The sequence below is a fragment of the Anolis sagrei genome, chromosome 5 (genome assembly GCF_037176765.1).
Source record: "Anolis sagrei isolate rAnoSag1 chromosome 5, rAnoSag1.mat, whole genome shotgun sequence".
NCBI lineage: Eukaryota > Metazoa > Chordata > Lepidosauria > Squamata > Dactyloidae > Anolis > Anolis sagrei.
Genome location: NC_090025.1, coordinates 189,138,066 through 189,159,976, shown reverse-complemented (window position 1 = coordinate 189,159,976; position 21,911 = coordinate 189,138,066). Strand labels below are relative to the sequence as shown.

The 21,911-nt window shown below is 41.4% G+C and overlaps 1 protein-coding gene across 7 annotated transcripts in view; it reads left to right on the top strand.

Annotated features, from left to right (window-relative positions):
* The window catches only part of GATA3 (GATA binding protein 3), a 100,505-nt gene that overhangs the window by 17,215 nt on the left and 61,379 nt on the right, over window positions 1–21,911 (top strand). For 4 of the 7 annotated variants that reach the window (XM_067469319.1, XM_067469318.1, XM_067469314.1 and 1 more), the window contains exons 1-2: window positions 14,210–15,038; window positions 15,291–15,885. In XM_067469319.1, the coding sequence (XP_067325420.1) occupies window positions 15,645–15,885 (241 nt within the window). In that variant the 5' untranslated portion in view covers window positions 14,210–15,038; window positions 15,291–15,644. Of the gene's footprint in view, window positions 1–14,209; window positions 15,039–15,290; window positions 15,886–21,911 lie in introns of those variants that run through there. The other 3 variants (XM_067469315.1, XM_067469316.1, XM_067469317.1) reach the window with 2 other exon arrangements.

Genomic DNA, 21,911 nt, shown 5'->3' with positions numbered 1-21,911 from the left:
ATTTCTATAGGAAAGCAGGTTCGGATAGATGATCTCTATGGAACATTTAGGACTTTGTGCCTTCTAGACAATGGATTTTTCCCAAATAGGGAGCTCATGAGGTGCTATATTTTATTAGAGTTCTCCAGAAATATATATGGCTATTGCTAAAATGTATTTTCATTTGCTTTAACCATTCTCTTGAGTATGTGCAGAGTGCTTGCTAGCCATGATCAATAACTGCAGCCTACTTCCCTTCTTCACCTATCAGGATTAAGATTGCAAACCTAATTATGCCTCTACATAGTAGAATTATTGCAGTTTAACACCAATTGCCATCAGAGGCAGCCCTAGGTAATTTTCAACTGTAAGCAAACAGTATTTTGCTCCCCCCCCCCCCCCCCAAACCAATCACTGATATATATTTTCTGTTCCTTGGGGAGTTCTGTGTGCCATATTTGGTTCAATTCCATCATTGGTGGAGTTCAGAATGCTCTTTGATTGTAGGTGAGCCATGACTTAATGCTCTAAGTTCCTGAGATTTGTAGTTTGGTGCATACTTTGGCAGAGAACACTAAATAAAGGCCTTGTAAAAGTACAACTCTCATGGTTCCATAGCATTGAACCTTTTTATGTGCTGATGGGGAACACAAAAAATCCTTTCAAAAGCACTTTTGTGAACTGCAATGTCTGAACACTAGGGTGTGGAATCCTGGGAGTTGTAGATTTACAAGGTCTTTACAAGGCACTCTGCCGGTGCCTCTCCAAACCACAACTCCCAGGATTCTATAAGCCATATTACAGGCTTATTACATATTACATATTAATATTATTACATATTACAGGCTTATTACATATTACAGGGTAAATGCAGCATTAGAAGAAGGCATTGTCTCAAAATGGAAATTGTGGAGGAAAGGAGTGTACTTAATGGAGCAAATCTAAAGCCATTTTGGAGCTGAGAATGCCAACTTCCTATAAAGCAGTATACGGTTGTGCACAGTATGACAGTAGAGACTCTCAGTTAACAGGATCTCAAGCAACCAGAGCTTTCAAGCAAGCAGCAAATATAGATAGATAGATAGATAGATAGATAGATAGATAGACACAATCTATATAAATAAAAATGTAATGTTCATTTGTGGGATTAACATAACTCAAAAACCACTGGACCAATTGACACCAAATTTGGACACAATACACCTATCAGGCCAATGAGTGACCATCACTCATAAAAACACTGAAAAACTCAGCAGAAGGGACTTTAAAAGCCAAAAATTAAAAATAACATTACAACACATGTGCAAAACCACACACACACACATATGTGTGCTAACACACATAAATAATACACATATACACACATATACAGTCACAAAACACATATACACAGACTAGGCCACAGCAACGCATGGCAGGGGATGGCTAGTAACAGTATAAAGCAGTAAATGTGCTTTGCATTGGGTTTGCCTTAATTTGCTTTTAATTGCTCTATTTCAATGTTAATAATCACAAAGTTTATGGTATGGCATAGCATGGAGTAGAGTGCTAGTTAAGCCTATTGTTAATAGTAACTCTCAAGTAAGCAGAAGCTAGACTTATCTGGCATCTACCAACCCTGATGGGTGCCGGCTGATTGGTTAATTGAGAATCTGCTGTAATATTTATAACTGCATTAGAGGGGGGTGGGTGGGCGCAGCAGTTTAGTTTCAGGGTATAGTGCTGGGGTCTTGAGGAGAGAGGGGGCTGCGCCTGGCTTCTCATGCAGCCTCAACTGGACAGACAGGTTGCCAAGGTGTGTCCTTTCACCTGGCCACCTTGGCGCCAGGGGCTTTGACCTCAGGCCCATTATTATCCCAAACCCAGAGTGACCAAAGAGAGGAAGGGGGAGGAAGAGGGGCGAGGAAGGACAAAGTAACTCAGTGGTTCTCAACCTTCCTAATGCCACAACCCCTTAATACCATTCCTCATGTTGTGGTGACCCCCAACCATAAAATTATTTTCGTTGCTACTTCATAACTGTAATTTTGCTACTGTTAGGAATCATCATGTAAATATCTGATATGCAGGATGTATTTTCAGTGGTCCAAATTTGGTACAGATACCCAATACGCCCAAATTTGAATACTGGTGGGGGTTTTTTTTTGGGGGGGGGTGTTGATTTTGCCATTTGGGAGTTGTAATTGCTGGGATTTATAGTTCCCCTACAATCAGAGGCGGCCCTAGGTAATTTTCAACAGTAAGCAGACAGTATTTTGGCGCCCCCCCCCCCCCCCCAACCAATCATTGAGATATATTTTCTGTTCATCATGGGAGTTCTGTGTGCCATATTTGATTCAATTCCATCATTGGTGGAGTTCAGAATGCTCTTTGATTGTAGGTGAACTGTACATCCCAGTAACTACAACTCGCATATGTCAAGGTCTATTTTCCCCCAAGAGTGTGTCAAGAGCGCCCCTGGGCAAAATCAACTATACTGCAAATGCTTACTTTGTTTAATGGGTTGAGCCGCCCCTGCCTACAATCAAAAAGCATTCTGAACTCCACAAATGATGGAATTGAACTAAACTTGGCACACAGAACTCCCATGACGAACAGAAAATACCGGAAGGATTTTGGAGTTGTAGTTCACCGACATCCAGAAAGCACTGTGGACTCAAATAATGATGGGTCTGATGGACCAAACTTGGCTTGAATACTCAATATGTCCAAATGTGAACACTGGTGGAGTATGAGGAAAAATAGACCTTGACATTTGGGAGTTGTAGTTACTAAGATTCATAATTCACCGACAATCAAAGAGCATTCTGAACCCCACCAACAGAATTGGGCCAAACTTCCCACACAGAACCCCCATGACTAACAGAAAAGACTGTGTTTTCTGATGGTCTTTGGTGACCTCTCTGACACCCCCTTGTGACCCCCCCTCCCCGACCCCGACCCCCAGGTTGAGAAATGCTAAACTAGCTGAATCATTTCTGACTTTTGATGTTGACATGGCCAGATTTCTGGGAAGGGCTTTCCTTGGCTACCCTCTGAGGCTGAGAGAGTGGACCTTCCCCAAGCTCTGAAGCTGGGGATATGGCTGACCCAAGGTCACCCAGTGGATTTTGACGGCTTGTGTGGAGATTGGCAACCCTGGCCTCCCCTAAAAGCATCAGATCCTGTCTGAGGCCCCTTATACACAGCTGAATAAAATCCCACAGTTATCTGCTTTGAACTGGAATATATGGCAATGTGGACTCAAGATAACCCAGTTCAAAGCAGGTATTGTGCTTTGCTATTCTGGATTATAGGGCTGCGTGGAAGGGCCCTCAGAAATGAAGAAAAGTAACTTGAACTCAAACAACCAGCACTCTCAAGCAAACAGGAAAAAAAATCAAAGTAAAAATGAGAATAAAATAATTTTTGAGTTTGAGTTAAGTTTGGCTTCTAATTATCATAATATTAAGTCAATACAGGACCTTTCCGCACAGCCCTATATCCCAGAATATCAAGGCAGAAAATCCTACATTATGTGAGTGTGGACTCTGATAACCCAGTTCAAAGCAGATATTACGTGATTTTCTGCCTTGATATTCTGGGATATAGGGCTATGTGGGAGGGCGCACAGAATGTATGGTATGGTATAATATGCGTATTTTAAATAGTAACCAAAAACTACATTTTTCCAATACGAATTCCCATGGGTTCCAGTTAACTGAGAGTCTACTGTAGTACTTGGATAGGAGACCACCAAGGAATAAATACCAGGCTGCCTTTCAGAGGGAGGAAGAGGGCAAACTAACTCTGAGAATTCCTTGCCTAAGGAAAGCCTCGGAAATTCAAGGGTGATCAGAAGTCAACAGGCAACTTGAAGGCTTGCCTTTCTCTGAGAGAGTGTGACTTGGCTAAGGTCGCTCAATGAGATGAGCAGAGATTCAAACTGCTGTCATAACAGCACAACAATTGTATTTATTTATTAGCCGTCCCTGCCATGCGTTGCCATGACCCAGTCTGTGTATATGTGTTTGTGTGTGTAGATATGTGTGTATATATATTTGTGTATATATGTGTGTTTGTGTATATATATATGTGGCTTTGCACATGCATTGTAATGTATTTTTTGGGAGGGGGGGGGTTGGCTTTTAAGTCTTTTCTGCTGTGTTTTTCAGTGTTTTTATGAGTGATGGTCACTCATTGGCCTGATAGGTGTATTGTGTCCAAATTTGGTGTCAATTCGTCCAATGGTTTTTGAGTTATGTTAATCCCACAAACAAACATTACATTTTTATTTATATAGATTTATTTACTCTATTTGTAACCCTCCTTTCTTTCTCTATCCTGAAGGGGATTCAAGGCGGCTTGACATATGGCAACTATTTGATACCTGTAGGCAACAGACAATGAAATACATTGAAGTTAAAATTTAAAATTAGAATTAAAATGCACATTAAAACATATAACATTATAATCACTATTAAAATCACACCATCCACAATCGTCATCCTAGGCTGTTGCAAGCACCATTGCACATATTACATATATATTACTGCACTGTAGTTAATCTCCAAAGGCTTGACCCCAGGTTTTCACTTTCCTTCTGAAGGCCAGGAGGGAGGGATCTGCTCTAATATCACTGAGGAAGGAGTTCCATAGCTGAGGGGCCACCACCGAGAAGGCCCCCTGAGAAGGCCCAATTGTAAAGGTGTTATTGACTGTATTTATTTATTTATGACATTTATATGCTGCCCTTCTCACCCAAAGGGGACTCAGAGCACCTTACAAGATATATATCTCTGTCTGTCTGTCTGTCTGTCTGTCTGTCTGTCTGTCTGTCTGTCTGTCAGTCTGTCTGTCTATCTATCTATCTATCTATCTATCTATCTATCTATCTATCTATCTATCTATCATCTATCTACACACACACACACACAAACACACACACTATATGTATTGTATTGTATTGTATTGTATTGTATTGTATTGTATTGTATTGTATTGTATTGTATTGGTAGTTTCATTTCCATTTTGGTCCTGAGGATGTGACATGGGCCTGTATCCCATTGTTAGTGTCAACTGCACCATGATCATCAAAAACATCATCTATATAAATAAAAAAGTAATGTTCGTTTGTGGGATTAACATAACTCAAAAACCACTGGATGAATTGACACCAAATTTGGACATAATACACCTCTCAGGCCAATGAGTGACCATCACTCATAAAAAAACTGAAAAACACCGCAGAAGAAACTTTAAAAGCCAAAAAATCCCCACAGAAATACATTACAACGCATGCACAAAACCACATATATATACACAAACACATATATACACATATACACAAATATATGCACACACATACACACATATACGCAGACTGGGCCACAGCAATGCATGGCAGGGGACGGCTAGTCTATACAAATAAAAATGCAATGTTAGATTATGGGATTAATATAATTCAAAAACCACAGGACAAATTGACACCAAATTTGGATACAATACACCTATCAGGCCAATGAGTGACCATCACTCATAAAAACCCTGAAAAACATGGCGAAAGGGACTTAAAGAGCCAAAAAATAGCAAAAAGATGCTCCAGCGCATGTACAAAAACGACTTCCCACCAAACAAAACACACAATAGCATATCTTCCGGACTACAGCTCCCAGCATCTCCTAGACCAGGCCCTTTAGGAGAGGAGGATGATCCAAATGCACTGCTTCCAAGATGCATGCTTTCTTCTCCTTGGATTTCTTTGAGAGCATCCCAATCCCTGCATATTTCCAATTTTCCTATTCCTGGACTGCAACTCCCAGCAATCCTCCAGATAGATAGATTGGATTGGTGGTTCTCAACCTGGGGTCCCCAGATGTTTTTGGCCTTCAACTCCCAGAAATCCTAACAGCTGGTAAACTGGCTGGGATTTCTGGGAGTTGTAGGCCAAAAACATCTGGGGACCCCAGGTTGAGAACCACTGGATTAGATAGAGATAGGTGGGTAGGTAGATGGATAGATCTATCAAGAGGACTGCTGGGAGTTGCAGTCCAAGAATAGGTAGGGTAGGAAAACCCGAGGAGAGGAAGAAGGGTAAGAGAATGAGAGAAGGAAATGAAAAGGGGAAGGAAGAAGAGAGAGAGAGAGAGAGAGAGAGAAAGAAAGAAAGAAAGAAAGGAGAGAAAGAAGGAGAGGTTGGCCACAGCAACACCTGGTGGGTACAGCTAGTCATCAATAATAATTATAATTATATTATAATAATTATAATATGCGACCTTGCAATTTAAGCCTGTGGGCATTTATGATCATGCTAAGGTTTCCTTGGTAAGATACTTTAAAAGGGGGACTGTGAGAGCCGTTCAGCAGTGGAACTCCCTGCCCCGGAGTGTGGTGGAGGCTCCTTCTTTGGAGGCTTTTCAACAGAGGCTGGATGGCCATCTGTCTGGGGTGCTTTGAATGTGATTTTCCTGCTTCTTGGCAGAATGGGGTTGGACTGGATGGCCCATTCTATGATTCTAGAGGTCATTGCCTTCCTCTGAGGCTGAGAGTGTGTGACTTGCTTAAGGTCACCCATTGGTTTGGAATGACCCCATTCCAACACTTCAATGATTCTTACAATATTCCCAAAACAATACGAAAAATGTGATTTTTTTGTGTGCGAAATCCATCCAGTCTATAGTTTTTGAGAGAGAGAGAGAGAGAGAGAGAGAAAGGTGGAATATAAATCTAATCAAGGCATCCTTTATAAAGACAACAAAAGATGTCAATGTTTGGTATGGAAATTCTGAAGGGAATCCTCTACATATGCAAAAAGTCTCTTTTGGAAGGCGCTACTCTCCCTAGAACTCAAAGCAAAGGAATTTCCCCTCAGGGAACAACGTTGAGACAAAACAATAACAATACACATCCCATGCCTAGGTGTTTTGTCTTACCTATTGGACCGCAATCTATCTCCATTTAATCCTGTGCAAACCCGATGCAGACAACCATCTCTGGTTGGGAACTGTTTACTTTGCGTCTGGGAAGAAGCAGAGGCGACCCGGGTTCAACATCACTGCAATACTCGTTGGTATTCCTCCTCCATCATAAGAGGAATCCTAACAGGAATCCCCACTCCAATAATCCGCTTTAGTTGGGATCAATATCTCTCTGTTTTATGTATTGCCCAAGGCTTTCATGGCCGGAATCACAGGGTTGTTGTGAGTTTTTGGGGCTGTATGGACCCCGGTGGCGCAGTAGGTTAAAGCACTGACTTGCTGAACTTGCTGCAGGTTCGAATTCGAGGAGTGGGGGTGAGCTCCCGCTGTTAGCCCCAGCTTCTGCCAACCTAGCAGTTCGAAAACATACAAATGTGAGTTGATCCATAACTACCGCTCTAGTGGAAAGGTAACGGCGCTCCATGCAGTTATGCCGGCCACATGAACTTGGAGGTGTTTACGGACAACGCCGGCTCGGTTCGAAACCGGGGAGTGGGGTGAGCTCCCGCTGTTAGCCCCAGCTTCTGCCAACCTAGCAGTTTGAAAACATACAAATGTGAGTAGATCAATAGCTACCGCTCTAGTGGGAAGGTAAGGGCGCTCCATGTAATCATGCCGGCCACATGACCTTGGAGGTGTCTACGGACAACGCCGGCTGGGTTCGAATCCGGGGAGTGGGGTGAGCTCCCGTTGTTAGCCCCAGCTTCTGCCGACCTAGCAGTTTGAAAACATGCAAATGTGAGTAGATCCATAGGTACCAGCGCTCCATGTAGTCATACCGGCCACATGACCTTGGAGGTGTCTACTGACAAAGCCGGCTTTTCAGCTTAGAAATGGAGATGAGCACCACCTCCCAGAGTCAGACACGCCTGGATTTAATGCCTTTAACTTAACCTATTATTATTATTATTATTATTATTATTATTATTATTATTATTATTATTTTACTGACAAAAACACAGTATGTCACTGCAAACGAGATCTATTTGCTGGATTTCGTATATTATCTCGTATATTATTATTATTATTATTATTATTATTATTATTAATGTCTCAGCAAACGAGATCTATATGCTGGGTTTTGTATATTATTTCGTATATTATTGTTATTATTATTATTATTATTATTATTTACATTGTAGTGTGACACTAACTGCTGTACTTAGTGCACTGTAGTTTTACAAAGTCTTAATGTCAGGGGAAAACCTTTAACTTAACCTATTATTATTATTATTATTAGTAGTAGTAGTAGTAGTATTTTACTGACACAAAAACACAGTATGTCACGGCAAAGGAGAGAGATCTATATGATGGATTTCATATATTATTTCGTATATTGATTCGTATATTATTATTATTATTATTATTATCTACACTGTCGTACTTAGTACATTGTAGTTTTACAAGGTCTTAATGTCAGGGGAAAACCTTTAATTTAACCTATTATTATTATTATTATTATTATTGGCACAAAAACACAGTATGTCACAGCAAACGAGATCTATATGCTGGATTTCGTATATTATTTCGTATTATTATTATTATTATTATTATTATTATTATTATCTACACTGTAGTGTGACACTAAGTGCCCTACTTAGTGCATTATAGTTTTGCAAAGTCTTAATGTCAGGGGAAAACATTTAACTTAACCTATTATTATTATTATTATTATTATTATTATTATTGACACAAAAACACAGTATGTCACAGCAAATGGGATCTATATGCTGGATTTCGTATATTATTTCGATTATTATTATTATTATTATTATTATTATTATTATCTACACTGTAGTGTGACACTAAGTGACCTACTTAGTGCATTGTAGTTTTGCAAAGTCTTAATGTCAGGGGGAAACCTTTAACTAACCTATTATTATTATTATTACTATTGAAACAAAACACAGTATGTCACAGAAAATGAGATAGGCTGGATTTCGTATATTATTTCGCATATTATTATTATTATTGTCACAGTAAACGAGATCTATATGCTGGATTTCGTATATTATTTCGTATATTATTATTATTATTATTATTATTATTATTATTATTAATATTATCTACACTGTAGTGTGACACTAACTGCCCTACTTAGTGCACTGTAGTTTTACAAAGTCTTAATGTATGTCACAGAAAATGAGATTGCTGGATTTCGTATATTATTTCGTATATTATTATTATTATTATTATTATTATTATTATCTACACTGTAGTGTGACACTGATTGCTGTACTTAGTGCACTGTAGTTTTACAAAGTCTTAATGTATGTCACAGAAAATGAGATTGCTAGATTTCGTATATTATTTCGTATATTATTATTATTATTATTATTATTATTATTATTATTATTATTATCTACACTGGAGTGTGACACTAACTGCCGTACTTAGTGCATTGTAGTTTTGCAAAGTTCTTAATGTCAGGGGAAAACCTTCCCTCTACCTATGGCCTTGTTCTAGAAGTTTCACAAACTCTGAGGAAGGCCTGCCATAGATGCAGGCGAAACGTCAGGAGAGAATGCTTCTGGAACATGGCCATATACAGCCCTGTAAACTCACAGCACTCTCTCTGTTTTGTACTGAAAAGGAGTAGAAATGGGGAAAGTGCGGCTTTGAATCCCCTCTCTCCGATTTTCCGACAATATTGACAGGCAAAGAAAAGCCTAGATGTAATATTTCCAAAGAGTGGAGTTTCGAGGGGGATTCTATGAAGGAAAGACTGGCTAAATTGGCCAAAAATGAGTGTAAATGGATGTAGGGAAATGCAGAAGGAAGGCAAGAGTTGCCAGCTTGGGAATGGAAAAAAATGGAATCCTCTTTCAGGAGAGAAAGCAACGCATTTCATGTTGTTATTACTCCTGCATACTTCCTTGCTCCTGTTTTTTTCCTGCTTGAGCTTGAGTTCCGTTGAAGTTTAATGCCTTTTTTATTTGCAAACGGTCCCTTGAGTTGAAACAGCCAAGCTTTCAAATTCAGGACAGTTTCAAAAAACTTGGATGTCAATAAATCCCTTTTCCTTCAATGGGATACATTGCAGCTAAGCGCCCATTATGAACTCAATTCGGAGTAGCCCTGGCTACAGAGAGAAGGGTGCCTCCAAACCATGGAATTAATGCAGTTTAATTGCCCTGGGTCATTGTTATGGAATCCTGGGATTTGTAGTTTCCTGGGGGATCAACGCTTTTGTGCTATGGAATCCTGGGATTTGTAGTTTGTTGGGGCATCAACGTTTTTGTTATGGAATCCTGGGATTTGTAGTCTGTTGGGGCATCAACACTTTTGTGTTATGGAATTCTGGGATGTGTAGTTTGTTAGGGCATTAACGCTTTTGTGTTATGGAATCCTGGGATTTGTAGTTTGTTGGGGCATCAACACTTTTCTGTTCTGAAACCCTGGGATTTGTAGTTTGTTGGGGCATCAACGCTTTTGTGTTATGGAATCCTGGGATTTGAAGTTTGCTGGGGGCATCAATGCTTTTATGTTATGGAATCCTGGGATTTGTAGTTTGTTAGGGAATCAACGCTTTGTGTTATGGAATCCTGGGATTTGTAGTTTGTTGGGGGCATCAACGTTTTTGTGTTATGGAATCCTGGGATTTGTAGTTTGTTGGGACATCAACACTTTTGTGTTATTGAATCCTGGGATTTTTAGTTTGTTGGGGGCACCAACTCTTTTCTGTTATGGAATCCTGGGATTTGTAGTTTGTTGGGGGCATCAACCCTTTTGTGTTATGGAATCCTGGGATTTGTAGTTTGTTGGGGGCATCAACGCTTTTGTGTTATGGAATCCTGGAATTTGTAGTTTGCTAGGGCATCAACGCTTTTTTGTTATGGAATCCTGGGATTTGTAGTTTGCTGGGGCATCAACGCTTTTTTGTTAGGGAATCCTTGAATATGTAGTTTGTTAGGGCATCAAAGCTTTTCTGTTATGAAATCCTGGGATTTGTCGTTTGCTAGGGCATCAGCGCTTTTGTGTTATGGGATCCTGGGATTTGTAGTTTGTTGGGGGCACCAACACTTTTTTTTGAGCAGAGAAGTCTAAAGACCTTTGAAAACTGCAATTTCCTGAATTGCCACAGCATGGTTATTGTGGTGCCAAACTGCGTTGATTCTACATGCTAAGATCCATCCCGAGTTACTTCTGAGTAAATGCAATTAATTATTGTATAGACAACCACAAAAGCAGTATTGATGGGTGGTGGTGGTGGTGGAATTCAATTACAGAAGAAAATAATCTTTTTTTTAGACAATCACTCATTACCAATATAGCTAAAGTAGTCACAAAACAGAACTATATAAAGAAAGTACCAGGATTGCAACAAAAAAGATTAGAAAACGACACCTGAAAAATAGAAGTCTTAAAAAAGTATTAAATCTTGCTTCCATTCCCTTAAATTCTTGGGATTCAATCTCCACTTGACACCAGGGCTCAATGCTTTGGAAGCCTGCGAGTTATAGTTTTGCAGAGTCTTTAGCCTTCCTTTCCAAACAGTGTTGGTGCCTCACCAAACTTCAACTCCCAGGATTCCATTGCACCGAGTCCTGGCAGTTGAAGTGCTGCCAAACTGCATTAATTCTGCAGTGTAGATGCACTCTTGGCTGGGAATAGGCCACTAGGGGATGCAATGGCTCAATGGACAGAAGAGAGATAGAGAGAGGAGTAAATGAGTCCCAATGGCAAGGACTCAGCCAATCAGGGAAGGATTTGGGGAGCCCAGGGCTTTCTCTCTCTCCTGATTGGCTGGGGGAGTATCCACTCCGTCCTTTTCAAACTCTTCCTTCTATTTAATGTATATATTAATATATATACATTGATATTCTGGGTGATAGGGCTGTGTGGAAGGAACCCCAAGGTTTGGAAAGGGGGAGATTGTAGAATTAATGCAGTTTGACACCACTTTTAATGCTAGGGCTCAATGCTAGAGAATCTTGGGGTTTGTAGTTTGGTGAGGCACTTACACTTTTGAGCAAAAACAACAACAACAACAGCAGATTGTCGAAGGCTTTCATGGCCAGAACATGGAGTTTTTCCATGTTCCGGAAGCATTCTCTCCTGACGTATCGCCTACATCTATGGCAGGCATCCTCAGAGGTTGTGAGGTCTGTTAGAAACTAGGAAAGTGGGGTTTATATATCCAGGGTGGGAGAAAGAACTCTCTTCTGTTTGAAGCAGGTGTGAATGTTGCAATTGGACACCTTGATTAGCACTGAATGGCCTTTTAGCTTGCTTCCTGCCTGGGGCAATCCTTTGTTGGGAGGTGTTAGCTGGCTCTGATTGATTCTTGTCTGGAATTCCCCTGTCTTTTGAGTGTTGCTCTTTATTTACTGTCCACTTGGACACCTTGATTAGCACTGACTGGCCTTTCAGCTTCAAGGTCTGGCTGCTTCCTGCCTGGGACAATCCTTTGTTGGGAGGTGTTAGCTGCCTCTGATTAATTTTTGTCCTGAATTCCCCTGTCTTTTGAGTGTTGCTCTTTAGTTACTGGCCTGATTTTGGAGTTTTTTAAATACTGGTAGCCAGATTTGGTTCATGTTCATGGTTTCCTCCTTTCTGTTGAAATTGTCCACATGCTTCTTGTGGATTTCAATGTCTGTGTCGTCTGACATGATGGTGTTAGAGTGGTCCTGGACACAGCATATTATTTGAGAACACAGAAATGCTGGACCACTCTAACAACCACCATGTCAGACTACACAGAGAAGCCATTGAAATCCATAAGCATGTGGACCATTTCAACAGAAAGGAGGAAACCATGAAAAGGAACCAAATATGGCTACCAGTACTTAAAAAACACTAAAATCAGGACAGTAAATAAAGAGCAAAACTCATAAAAAGGAGAATTCTAGACACGAATCAATCAGGGCCAGCTAACACATCCCAACAAAGGATCCCCAAGACAGAAAATAGCCAAGTTTTGAAGCAGCAAGGCCATTCAATGCTAATCAAGGTGGGCAATAGCAACATTCATACTTGCCTCAATCAGACAAGAGTTCTTTCTCCCACCCTGGACATTATTCCACAGATATATAAACCCCATTTTCCTAGTTTCCAACATACCTCACAATCTCTGAGGCTCCTTCCACACAGCTGAATAAAATCCCACATTTTCTGCTTTGAACTGGGATATATGGCAGTGTGGACTCAGATATCCCAGTTCAAAGCAGATATTGCAGGATTTTCTGCCTTGATATTCTGGGTTATACTTTCATGTCCAGAATCACTGGGTTGCTGTGAGTTTTCTGGGCTGTATGGCCATGTTCCAGAAGCATTCTTTCCTGATATTTCACCTGCATCTATGGCAGTCCTCCTCAGAGGTTGAGAGGTCAGTTGGAAACTAGGAAAATGGGGTTTATATATCTGTGGAATCATGTCCAGGGTGGGAGAAAGAACTCTTGTCTGTTGGAGGCTTCTGAGAATGTTTCAACCTTGATTAGCATTGAATAGCCCAGCAGTGTCAAGGTCTGGCTGCTTACTGCCAGTCATTTCCCGAGTTTCCAACAGACCTCACAACCTCTGAGGATGCCTGCCATAGACCTTGGATGTGTCTACTCTTCGGCTTAGAAATGGAGATGAGCAGCAACCCTCAGAGTCAGACTGGACCTAATGACAGGGGGAAACCTTCAACTTAACCTATTATTATTATTATTATTATTATTATTATTATAGTGACACAAAAACACAGTATGTCACAGCAAACGAGATCTATATGCTGGATTTCGTATATTATTTCGTATATTATTATTATTATTATTATTATTATTATTATTATTATTAATCTACACTGTAGTGTGATATTAACTGCCTAACTGTAGTTTCACAAAGTCTTAATGTCAAGGAGAAACCTTCCCTTTACCTGTGGCCATGTTCCAGAAGTTTCACAACCTCTGAGGAATTCCTGCCATAGATGCAGGCGGAACGTCAGGAGAGAATGCTTCTGGAAGATGACCAGATAGCCCGGAAAACTCACAGCAACCCAACAATACTAGCATTCTTTCCCCAGCTCTGAAAAAAAGTATAAGAAACAAGGCAGGGCTTGGTATATATGTGGCAGGAATGGTGATGGGTTTTGACTTTTGGAAATGGAGGGGCTTAAAGGAAGAACTGCCTCCTTTCCTTCCTCAATGAGAGCGAAATGCGCGCACCCCCTCCCCCCCTCCCCACGCGTGGGCGTCCGTGCGCTTGCCCCTCCCCTTTGGAGGAAAGGCTCCTCCCCCTTTCTCACTCCCTCCCTCCCTCCTTCTCAAACTCCCCCCCCCCCCCACCTTCTCTGATGACACTGGAACCTCCTTAAAGTTGTGTCTCGCCACAGCCGTCTGTGAAGCCTGAGCCGGCTGGCGCCATCCTGGTTCTTTCAGAAAGAATGCCTTCCCTTTAAAAAAAAAAAAGAAAGAAAAGAAAGGAAAGAGGAAAGGAGGAAAAAAGAAAGAAGGGGAAGGAGGGGGTAGAGAAGGAGGGAGCCAGCAAAGGAAGACAGGACTGAGCCACAGCGGCGGAGGAGGAGAGGAGCAATCCCCAAGCGAGCGAGTGCTTTCCGCAGCGGCGGGGCGCCTCTTTTCTCCTCTTCTGAGTCTCTTCCGCCTCTTCTGAGTCTTTTCGGGGGGCTGGGAGGCTCCCCTTGCTGCCTTTCCGCCCTTTGATCCCCTTCCTCTCTTCCCCTTCCTCTTCCTTTCCCTTTTTCTCCTCTTGTCTTGCTCCAAAATGCTCCGAGATACATAAACTCTGCTGCGTAAAGTGCGCCAAAGTTGGAGACTTTGGGAGGGAGGGGGAAGAGGGTAGAGAAGGGGGTTTAACTCCCCCAAAAGGGGGGCGGAGAGGAGAGAGGGCCCCCTCAAACCCCCCAAACCCGTCCCCAGCTTACCATTCTGCCAATGATTAATTAATCAGCGATTAATATTGATAGCGGAAGGATTACGCAGAGCTGTTCCTTGAGGCGCCTTCAGCCCCGAAGGAGTTCTCTCTGTGTTGTTCCCTTTTGGGGGGGATTGCACCCCAAATCGGAGGCAGTCAGGCGGGGCTTTGGGACCCCGAGTTCATGCCGAAGCCGTTGCCTTTAGATCGAAAGAGAAAGAAGAGCCGGAACTGCTTCTTTTTGGAGAGGTAAGTGGGCCAAACTCTCCAGCTTTGGAGAGCGAAAAGGACTTTCCCTCTCCAAACAGTTGCGCCTTCCGAAATTGTTTTGTTATCATCCTACTCATTATTGTAACCCCAAAAGCTCCTTCCAAACCGTTTCCTCGTTTAGTTGGTTGCTATTATTCTCCTCCTCTTCATCATTATTGTAACCCAAACTTCCCCCTTTTTTCTTTCTTTCTTTCCCTCTTTGCGCTTTTGTTTTCTCTCCTACCTTCGCAGGTGAGGCAAAGGCCAAGAGAAGAGGCGTCTCCTCAAAAGGAAGCCAAGACTCAGGACCGGGGTTCCTTCCTTCTCCTTTCCCCCCTTCCTCCTTTTCTTTCCTCCCTTCTTAAGAAACGTCTTTCCTCCTGATCTCTCTCTCTCTCCTTTCTCTGTGCCAAATCTTCCGGACTCTTTGGCGCTCCTTCTTCTTCCTCCTCCTCCTCCTTTCCTGGTCTTGTAGCCCCCCTTTCTTTCTTTCTTTCTTTCTTTCTTTCTTTCTTTCTTTCTTTCTTTCTTTCTCTCTTTCCCCTCCTTGCCTCTCTTTCCTGGGCTTTTGGGGGCTTGCTTTTCCTCCCCGAGGAAAGGGAGGCGATGGAGGTGAGCGCGGAGCAGCCCCGCTGGGTGAGCCACCACCACGCGGCCGTGCTCAACGGGCAGCACCCGGAGGCCCACCACCCGGGCCTGGGCCACTCCTACATGGACCCCTCGCAGTACCCGCTCCCCGACGAAGTGGATGTACTTTTTAACATCGACGGGCAAGGCAACCACGTCCCGCCGTACTACAGCAACTCCGTCCGCGCCACCGTCCAGAGGTACCCGCCCGCCCATCACGGTGAGTCCAAGCATGGCACCCTGAGGCTCCAAAGGGACCCCCAGGGCCACCCTCCTAAGGTTGAAAGGAACCCCAAGGGCCACCCTCCAGTCCGACCCCTTCTCAGGCAGGGACACACCATCCAAGGCTCTGTTTCAAAACCTCCTGTGAAGGAGACCCCGGCATATTGAACAGGTCTTCCGAAGGTTTAAGTCAGGCACAGGCAGACTTGGGTTCTCCGGGTGTTTTGGACTTCAACTCCCACAGCCTCAGAGTCTAGAGATTCAACCAGGGTTTCTATCAATCTATCTGTCAGATGGATAAATACTATATATACAGTGTGTGTGTATGTGTGTGTGTGTGTATGTGTGTGTGTGTATATATATATTAAACAATCTAGAGATCTAACCAGGGTTGCTATTTATCTATCTAACTACCTTTCTGTCTATCTTTCAGTCTGTCTATCAGATGGATAGACACTAGATATCTGTGTGTGTGTGTGTGTATAAAAACAATCTAGAGATTTAACCAGGGTTGCTATTTCAGTTTATCTATCTATCAGATGGACAGACACTAGATATTTGTGTGTATGTGTGTGTGTGTGAGTGTGTATAAAAACAAATCTAGAGATTTAACCATGGTTGCTATTTATCTATCTTTCAGTCTATCTATCAGATCGATAGACACTAGGTATTTGTGTATGTGTATTAGGTATATGTGTATTAACAGCCTAGTGATTTAATCAGGTATCTATCTATCAGATGGATAGATAACTTGATATTTGTGTGTGTATATATATTAAACAATCTAGAGATTTAACCAGGGTTGCTATCTTTCTATCTATCTATCTATCTATCTATCTATCTATTTTTCTTTCTATCTGCCTATCAGATAGATAGAGCCTAGATATTTGTTCATGTGTATATATTAAACAGTATAGTTTTAACCAGAGTTGCTATCTATCAATCAGATGGATAGATACTATATATTTGTGTGTGTATATACATTAAACAATCTAGAGATTTAACCAGGGTTGCTATCTTTCTATCATCTTTCTATCTTTCTATCTTTCTTTCTATCTATCAGATGGATAGAGCCTAGATATTTGTGCATGTGTATATATTAAACAATCTAGAGATTTAACCAGGTTGTTGCTTTCTTTCTTTCTTTCTTTCTTTCTTTCTTTCTTTCTTTCTTTCTTTCTTTCTATATTTTTTCTTTTTATCTGTCTATCAGATGGATAGAGCCTAGATATTTGTGCTTGTGTATATATTAAACAGTATAGAGTTTTAACCGGGTTGCTATCTATCTATCTATCTATCTATCTATCTATCTATCTATCTATCAGATGGATAGATACTAGATGTTTGTGTGTGTATATATATTAAACAATCCAGAGATTTTACCAGGGTTGCTATCTATCTACCTATCTATCTGGTGGATAGATCCTAGATATTTTTGTATGTGTATATATTAGACAGTATAGAGTTTTAACCAGGGTTGCTATCTATCTATCAGATGGATCATACTAGATATTTGTGTATGTGCATATATTAAATAGTCTATAGAATTTTAATCAGGGTTGCTATCTATCTATCTGTCAATCAGATGGATAGGTACTAGATATTTGTGTGTATGTATATATTAAACAGTCTAGAGATTTAATCAGGGTTGCTATCTATTTATCTACCTATCTATCAGATGGCTAGATACTAGATATTTTGTGTGTGTGTATTAAACAGTCTGGAGATTTAACCAGAGTTCCCCTACCTCTCTCTCTAGAGTTGTGATATATATGACTGTTTGAATTTGTGTATATTTAATCAGGGTTGAAGTATAACTAGGATTGAGAGCTATCTATCTATGATCTATCTAGCACAGCCCTAGTTATATCTCAATCCTGGTAAAATACATATATATTAAAAATGAAATAGATGCACACAATCTGGATATATATATACACACACACACACTTTATCCATCATCTATGTTAGACTTAGTTTATCCCAACCTGGCTAAATATACATATAATAATAATTAAGCGTCTGAGGGGGGAAAGGAAAGAGCCCGAGGCTGCTAGGAATTGTAGGAGTTGAAGTCCAAAACACATGGAGGGCCCATGTTTGTCCGTGCCTGGAATCTTTTTCCCTGGCCCTTTTCTATCCATCCTGCCCTGCTTTGCTAATCTCAGCTCTTGCCGATTTGATAAACTGCTCATACCGAGAGAAAGGCCCGGGAATGAGAACCAGAGCGTGACTAAAATGTGTGTGGACGGACAGGGGAGCGTGTGCTATGTTTCCCCTGCTCCTGGCCACCTCAGCCGGACCCTGTTAAGATCTGGGAAGAAAAAGGCTTTGGGGGCGGCTCAGGTTGGCTGTTAGGCTTGCAGTTCTAACCTATTATTATTATTATTATTATTATTATTATTATTATTATTATATCCTTCATTTCCTCCAAGGCACTCCCGGGGACTTACAAAGGTTACAAAGTAACACATTGAAAAACATATAACAGTAAATTGTATTAGAACAGTAAAACCAATAATATGTAAGACCTCATAAAACACAAACTAGGTTTAGTAAAATTTAAAAGGGGGGGGGTGATCAAGGGAGTGTCCTGAGATAGACTTTTTAAATCCTCTCTCAGTCCATGGGGTTGCTTCAGTCAGAATGGAGGTCTGAGTTCCCATCAAAGGACCCCCAAACACTGGTAGACTTACCCAAAGGATGGATTTTATGATTCTCAGCTCCAGAGTATTTAGGCCTTTGTCCCAGAATATCAAGTCAGAAAATCCCACCTTATTTGTGATTTGAATGCAATTCTGCTTCTTGGCAGAATGGAGTTGGACTGGATGGCCCATGAGGTCTCTTCCAACTCTTTGATTCTATGATTCAGATAACCCAGTTCAAAGCAGATATTGTAGGATTTTCTGCCTTGATATTCCGGAATATATATAGGGCTGTGTGGAAAGGCCCTGAGTCCACACTGCCATATATCCCAGTTCAGAGCAGAAAATGTGGGATTTTATTCAGCTGTGTGGAAGGAGCCTCAGATAATCCAGTTCAAATTAATTAATTAATTAATTACATAATTAATTAATTAAATATCAAACAGGGAGATACACAACCCTGTATGTATTTAGTTACATACATAGGCAACATTTGAAATATCCAACCCTAAATTGGGAAGTGCACGCATACAATACAATACAATATAATATCTACATAAATAAAAATGTAATGTTTGTTTGTGGGATTCACATAAATCAAAAACTACTGGACGAATTGACACCAAATTTGGACACAATACACCTCTCAGGCCAACGAGTGACCATCACTCATAAAAACACTGAAAAACACAGCTATATATATATATATATATAAATACGTTACAACACATGCGCAAAACCACATACACACAAATATTTATGTACATACAATACACATATACACAAACTGAGCCACAGCAAAGTGTGGCAGGGGATGGCTAGTAATATAATATAATATATTGAGCTGTGTATCTCCCAGTTTTATATTTGGTTGTGTGCAATATGTATAATGTATTTTGTGTGTATATATGTATATGAATTTGAGAGCTATACAACCAAATATGAGACAGGGTGATACACAATCCGATGTGTGTATTCGTGGGCCTCCCAGTGTAGGGTTGTGTAGCTCCCTATTTCATATATTGTGAAAATATGTGCTACATACACACAAATATATATATATGTACACCCAAAACACATATACACAGACTGAGCCACAGCAACGTGTGGCAGGGGATGGCTAGTAATATAATATAATATAATATAATATAATATAATATAATATAATATAATATATTGGGCTGTGTATCTCCCAGATTCATATTTGCTTGTGTGAGATATGTATAATGTATTTTGTGTGTATATATGTATATGAATTTGAGGGATATACAACCAAATATGAGACAGGGCGATACACAATCTGATGTATGTATTCGTGGGCTTCCCAGTGCAGGGTTGTGTAGCTCCCTATTTCATATATTGTGAAAATATACGAGTGTGTGTGTGTTTGGAAGAGAAGAGTGTAGGGAGGCAAATCCTAAATCTTGGATTTGGGAAATGCCAAAAGAACTATTTGAGAGATATACAACCAAATATATGAAACAGGGCGATACACAATCCGATGTATGTATTCGTGGGCCTCCCAGTGCAGGGTTGTGTAGCTCCCAGTTTCATATATTGTGAAAATATACGAGTGTGTGTGTGTTTGGAAGAGAAGAGTGTAGGGAGGGAGGCAAATCCTAAATCTTGGATTTGGGAAACTTTGCAAAGCGAGGCCATTCATTAAAAAGAGTTGCCAATCCTCCAAAATGACTCAAAGGGAGGCTCAAGGAGGTTTACTCTCGAGGAAACCAGTTCAAGCCGGGGAAGGAAAGGTTGCCGCCTCCAACTCGCTGCTGTAAATATAAAAACACGGGTGGAAACGTAAAGGGCCCAGATCCGAGTACAGGAAAGCGCATTAAAACTCCTTCTATTGTTGTGCAGCGTCATCACACTAGAGAAAAAACCCACTTTAAATCCGGTTGTTGCCTCTTGCAGAATTCTGGGGTTTGTAGTTTAGGGAGGAGCCTTGAAGAGCCTCACTCAACCACAAACCCCAGAATTCTGCAGGAGGCAGAAACCGGATTTAAAGTGGATTCATTCTCTAGCGCAATCCGGTGCGATTTTCCTTAAGGGAGTCATATTTTCGGATTGAAGGGCTTTGCCTTCGTAGCCGCCGTGGAGCGCGTGGAAACTGTTTTTCGTGGAAACTGTTTTTCCCCTCCACGCCTTGAGTTTTCTTTTTGAAATGACAACAAAACGGTCATTTCGAGTTCTTCCCCTTCACAATATCACCGGCGAAAAGTCACAATGGCCTCTTTGGAGAGTGATTGGGAAACCTTAGTGGGAGAGGCAGGGAAGGAGAGAATGTTTCGCCAATTGGAGAATGAAGGGAGAAAGAAGAGGGGGGAAAAAGCCCAGGATATTAACATTGCGACCGTTTGAAAATATAACTCGGGGAAAAAGAGGCGTCACGTCTTGGCCTCGGGGCTGCTGGAATTGTGAAAGATGTCAGGGTGGGAAAAAAAGAAAGAAAGAAGAGACGAGAGGGTTGTTTCCTTGGCATGGAGCTCAGCTGAAGAATAGATTCCCAAGCGGAAAACAAAAGGGTCTGTGCATTGTAGAATGGATGTAGTTGGGCACCTCTTGAACTGCTTTGAATCCTGGGGATTGTAGTTTGGTGAGGGACCCCAGCACTCTTGGGAAGAGAAGGCTCAAGATTTTGCAAGATTACGCATCTCAGGGTGGCAGAGCACTGAGCCATGGCAGACCGAAGTGGTGGCAAACTGTATTCATTCTATAGTGTAGACCAGGCATGGGTAAACTTGGGCCCTCCAGGTGTTTTGGACTTCAGCTCCCACCATTCCTAACAGCCTCAGGCCCTTCCATTCTCTCCTCACCTCCTTTCTCTCTCCTTTCTACCTTTATCTTTCTCTCACTTCTCTTTTCCTTCTTTCTCTCATCCTTTCTCCTCTCCTTCTTTCTCCCTTTCTTTCCTTCTTTTTCTGTCTTTCTTTCTCCACTCCTCCTTTCTCCCTCTTTTCTTCCCTTCTCTTTCTCTCCTTCTTCCTCCTCTTCTATCTCTTCTTTCCCAGCCCCTTTCTCCTATTCTTTCCGCCTCTTTCTCTCCTCCTTTCTCTTTTTCTCTCCTTTATCTCTCCCTTATTTCTTCCCTTCTCTTTCTCTTCATTCTCCTCTCCTTCTTTCTCTCATCCTTTCCCCTCTCTCTTTTTCTCCTTTTCTTCCCTTCTCTCCTTCCTTATCTCTCTCCTTTCTTCCCTTCTCTTTCTCTCCTTCTTTCTCTTCTCTCTCTTCTTTCCCAGCCCCCTTTCTCCTATTCTTCCCGCCTCTTTCTCTCCTCCTTTCTCTTTTTCTCTCCTTCTTTATCTTTCCCTCCTTTCTTCCCTTCTCTTTCTCTCCATTCTCCTCTCCTTCATTCTCTCATCCTTTCCCCTCTCCC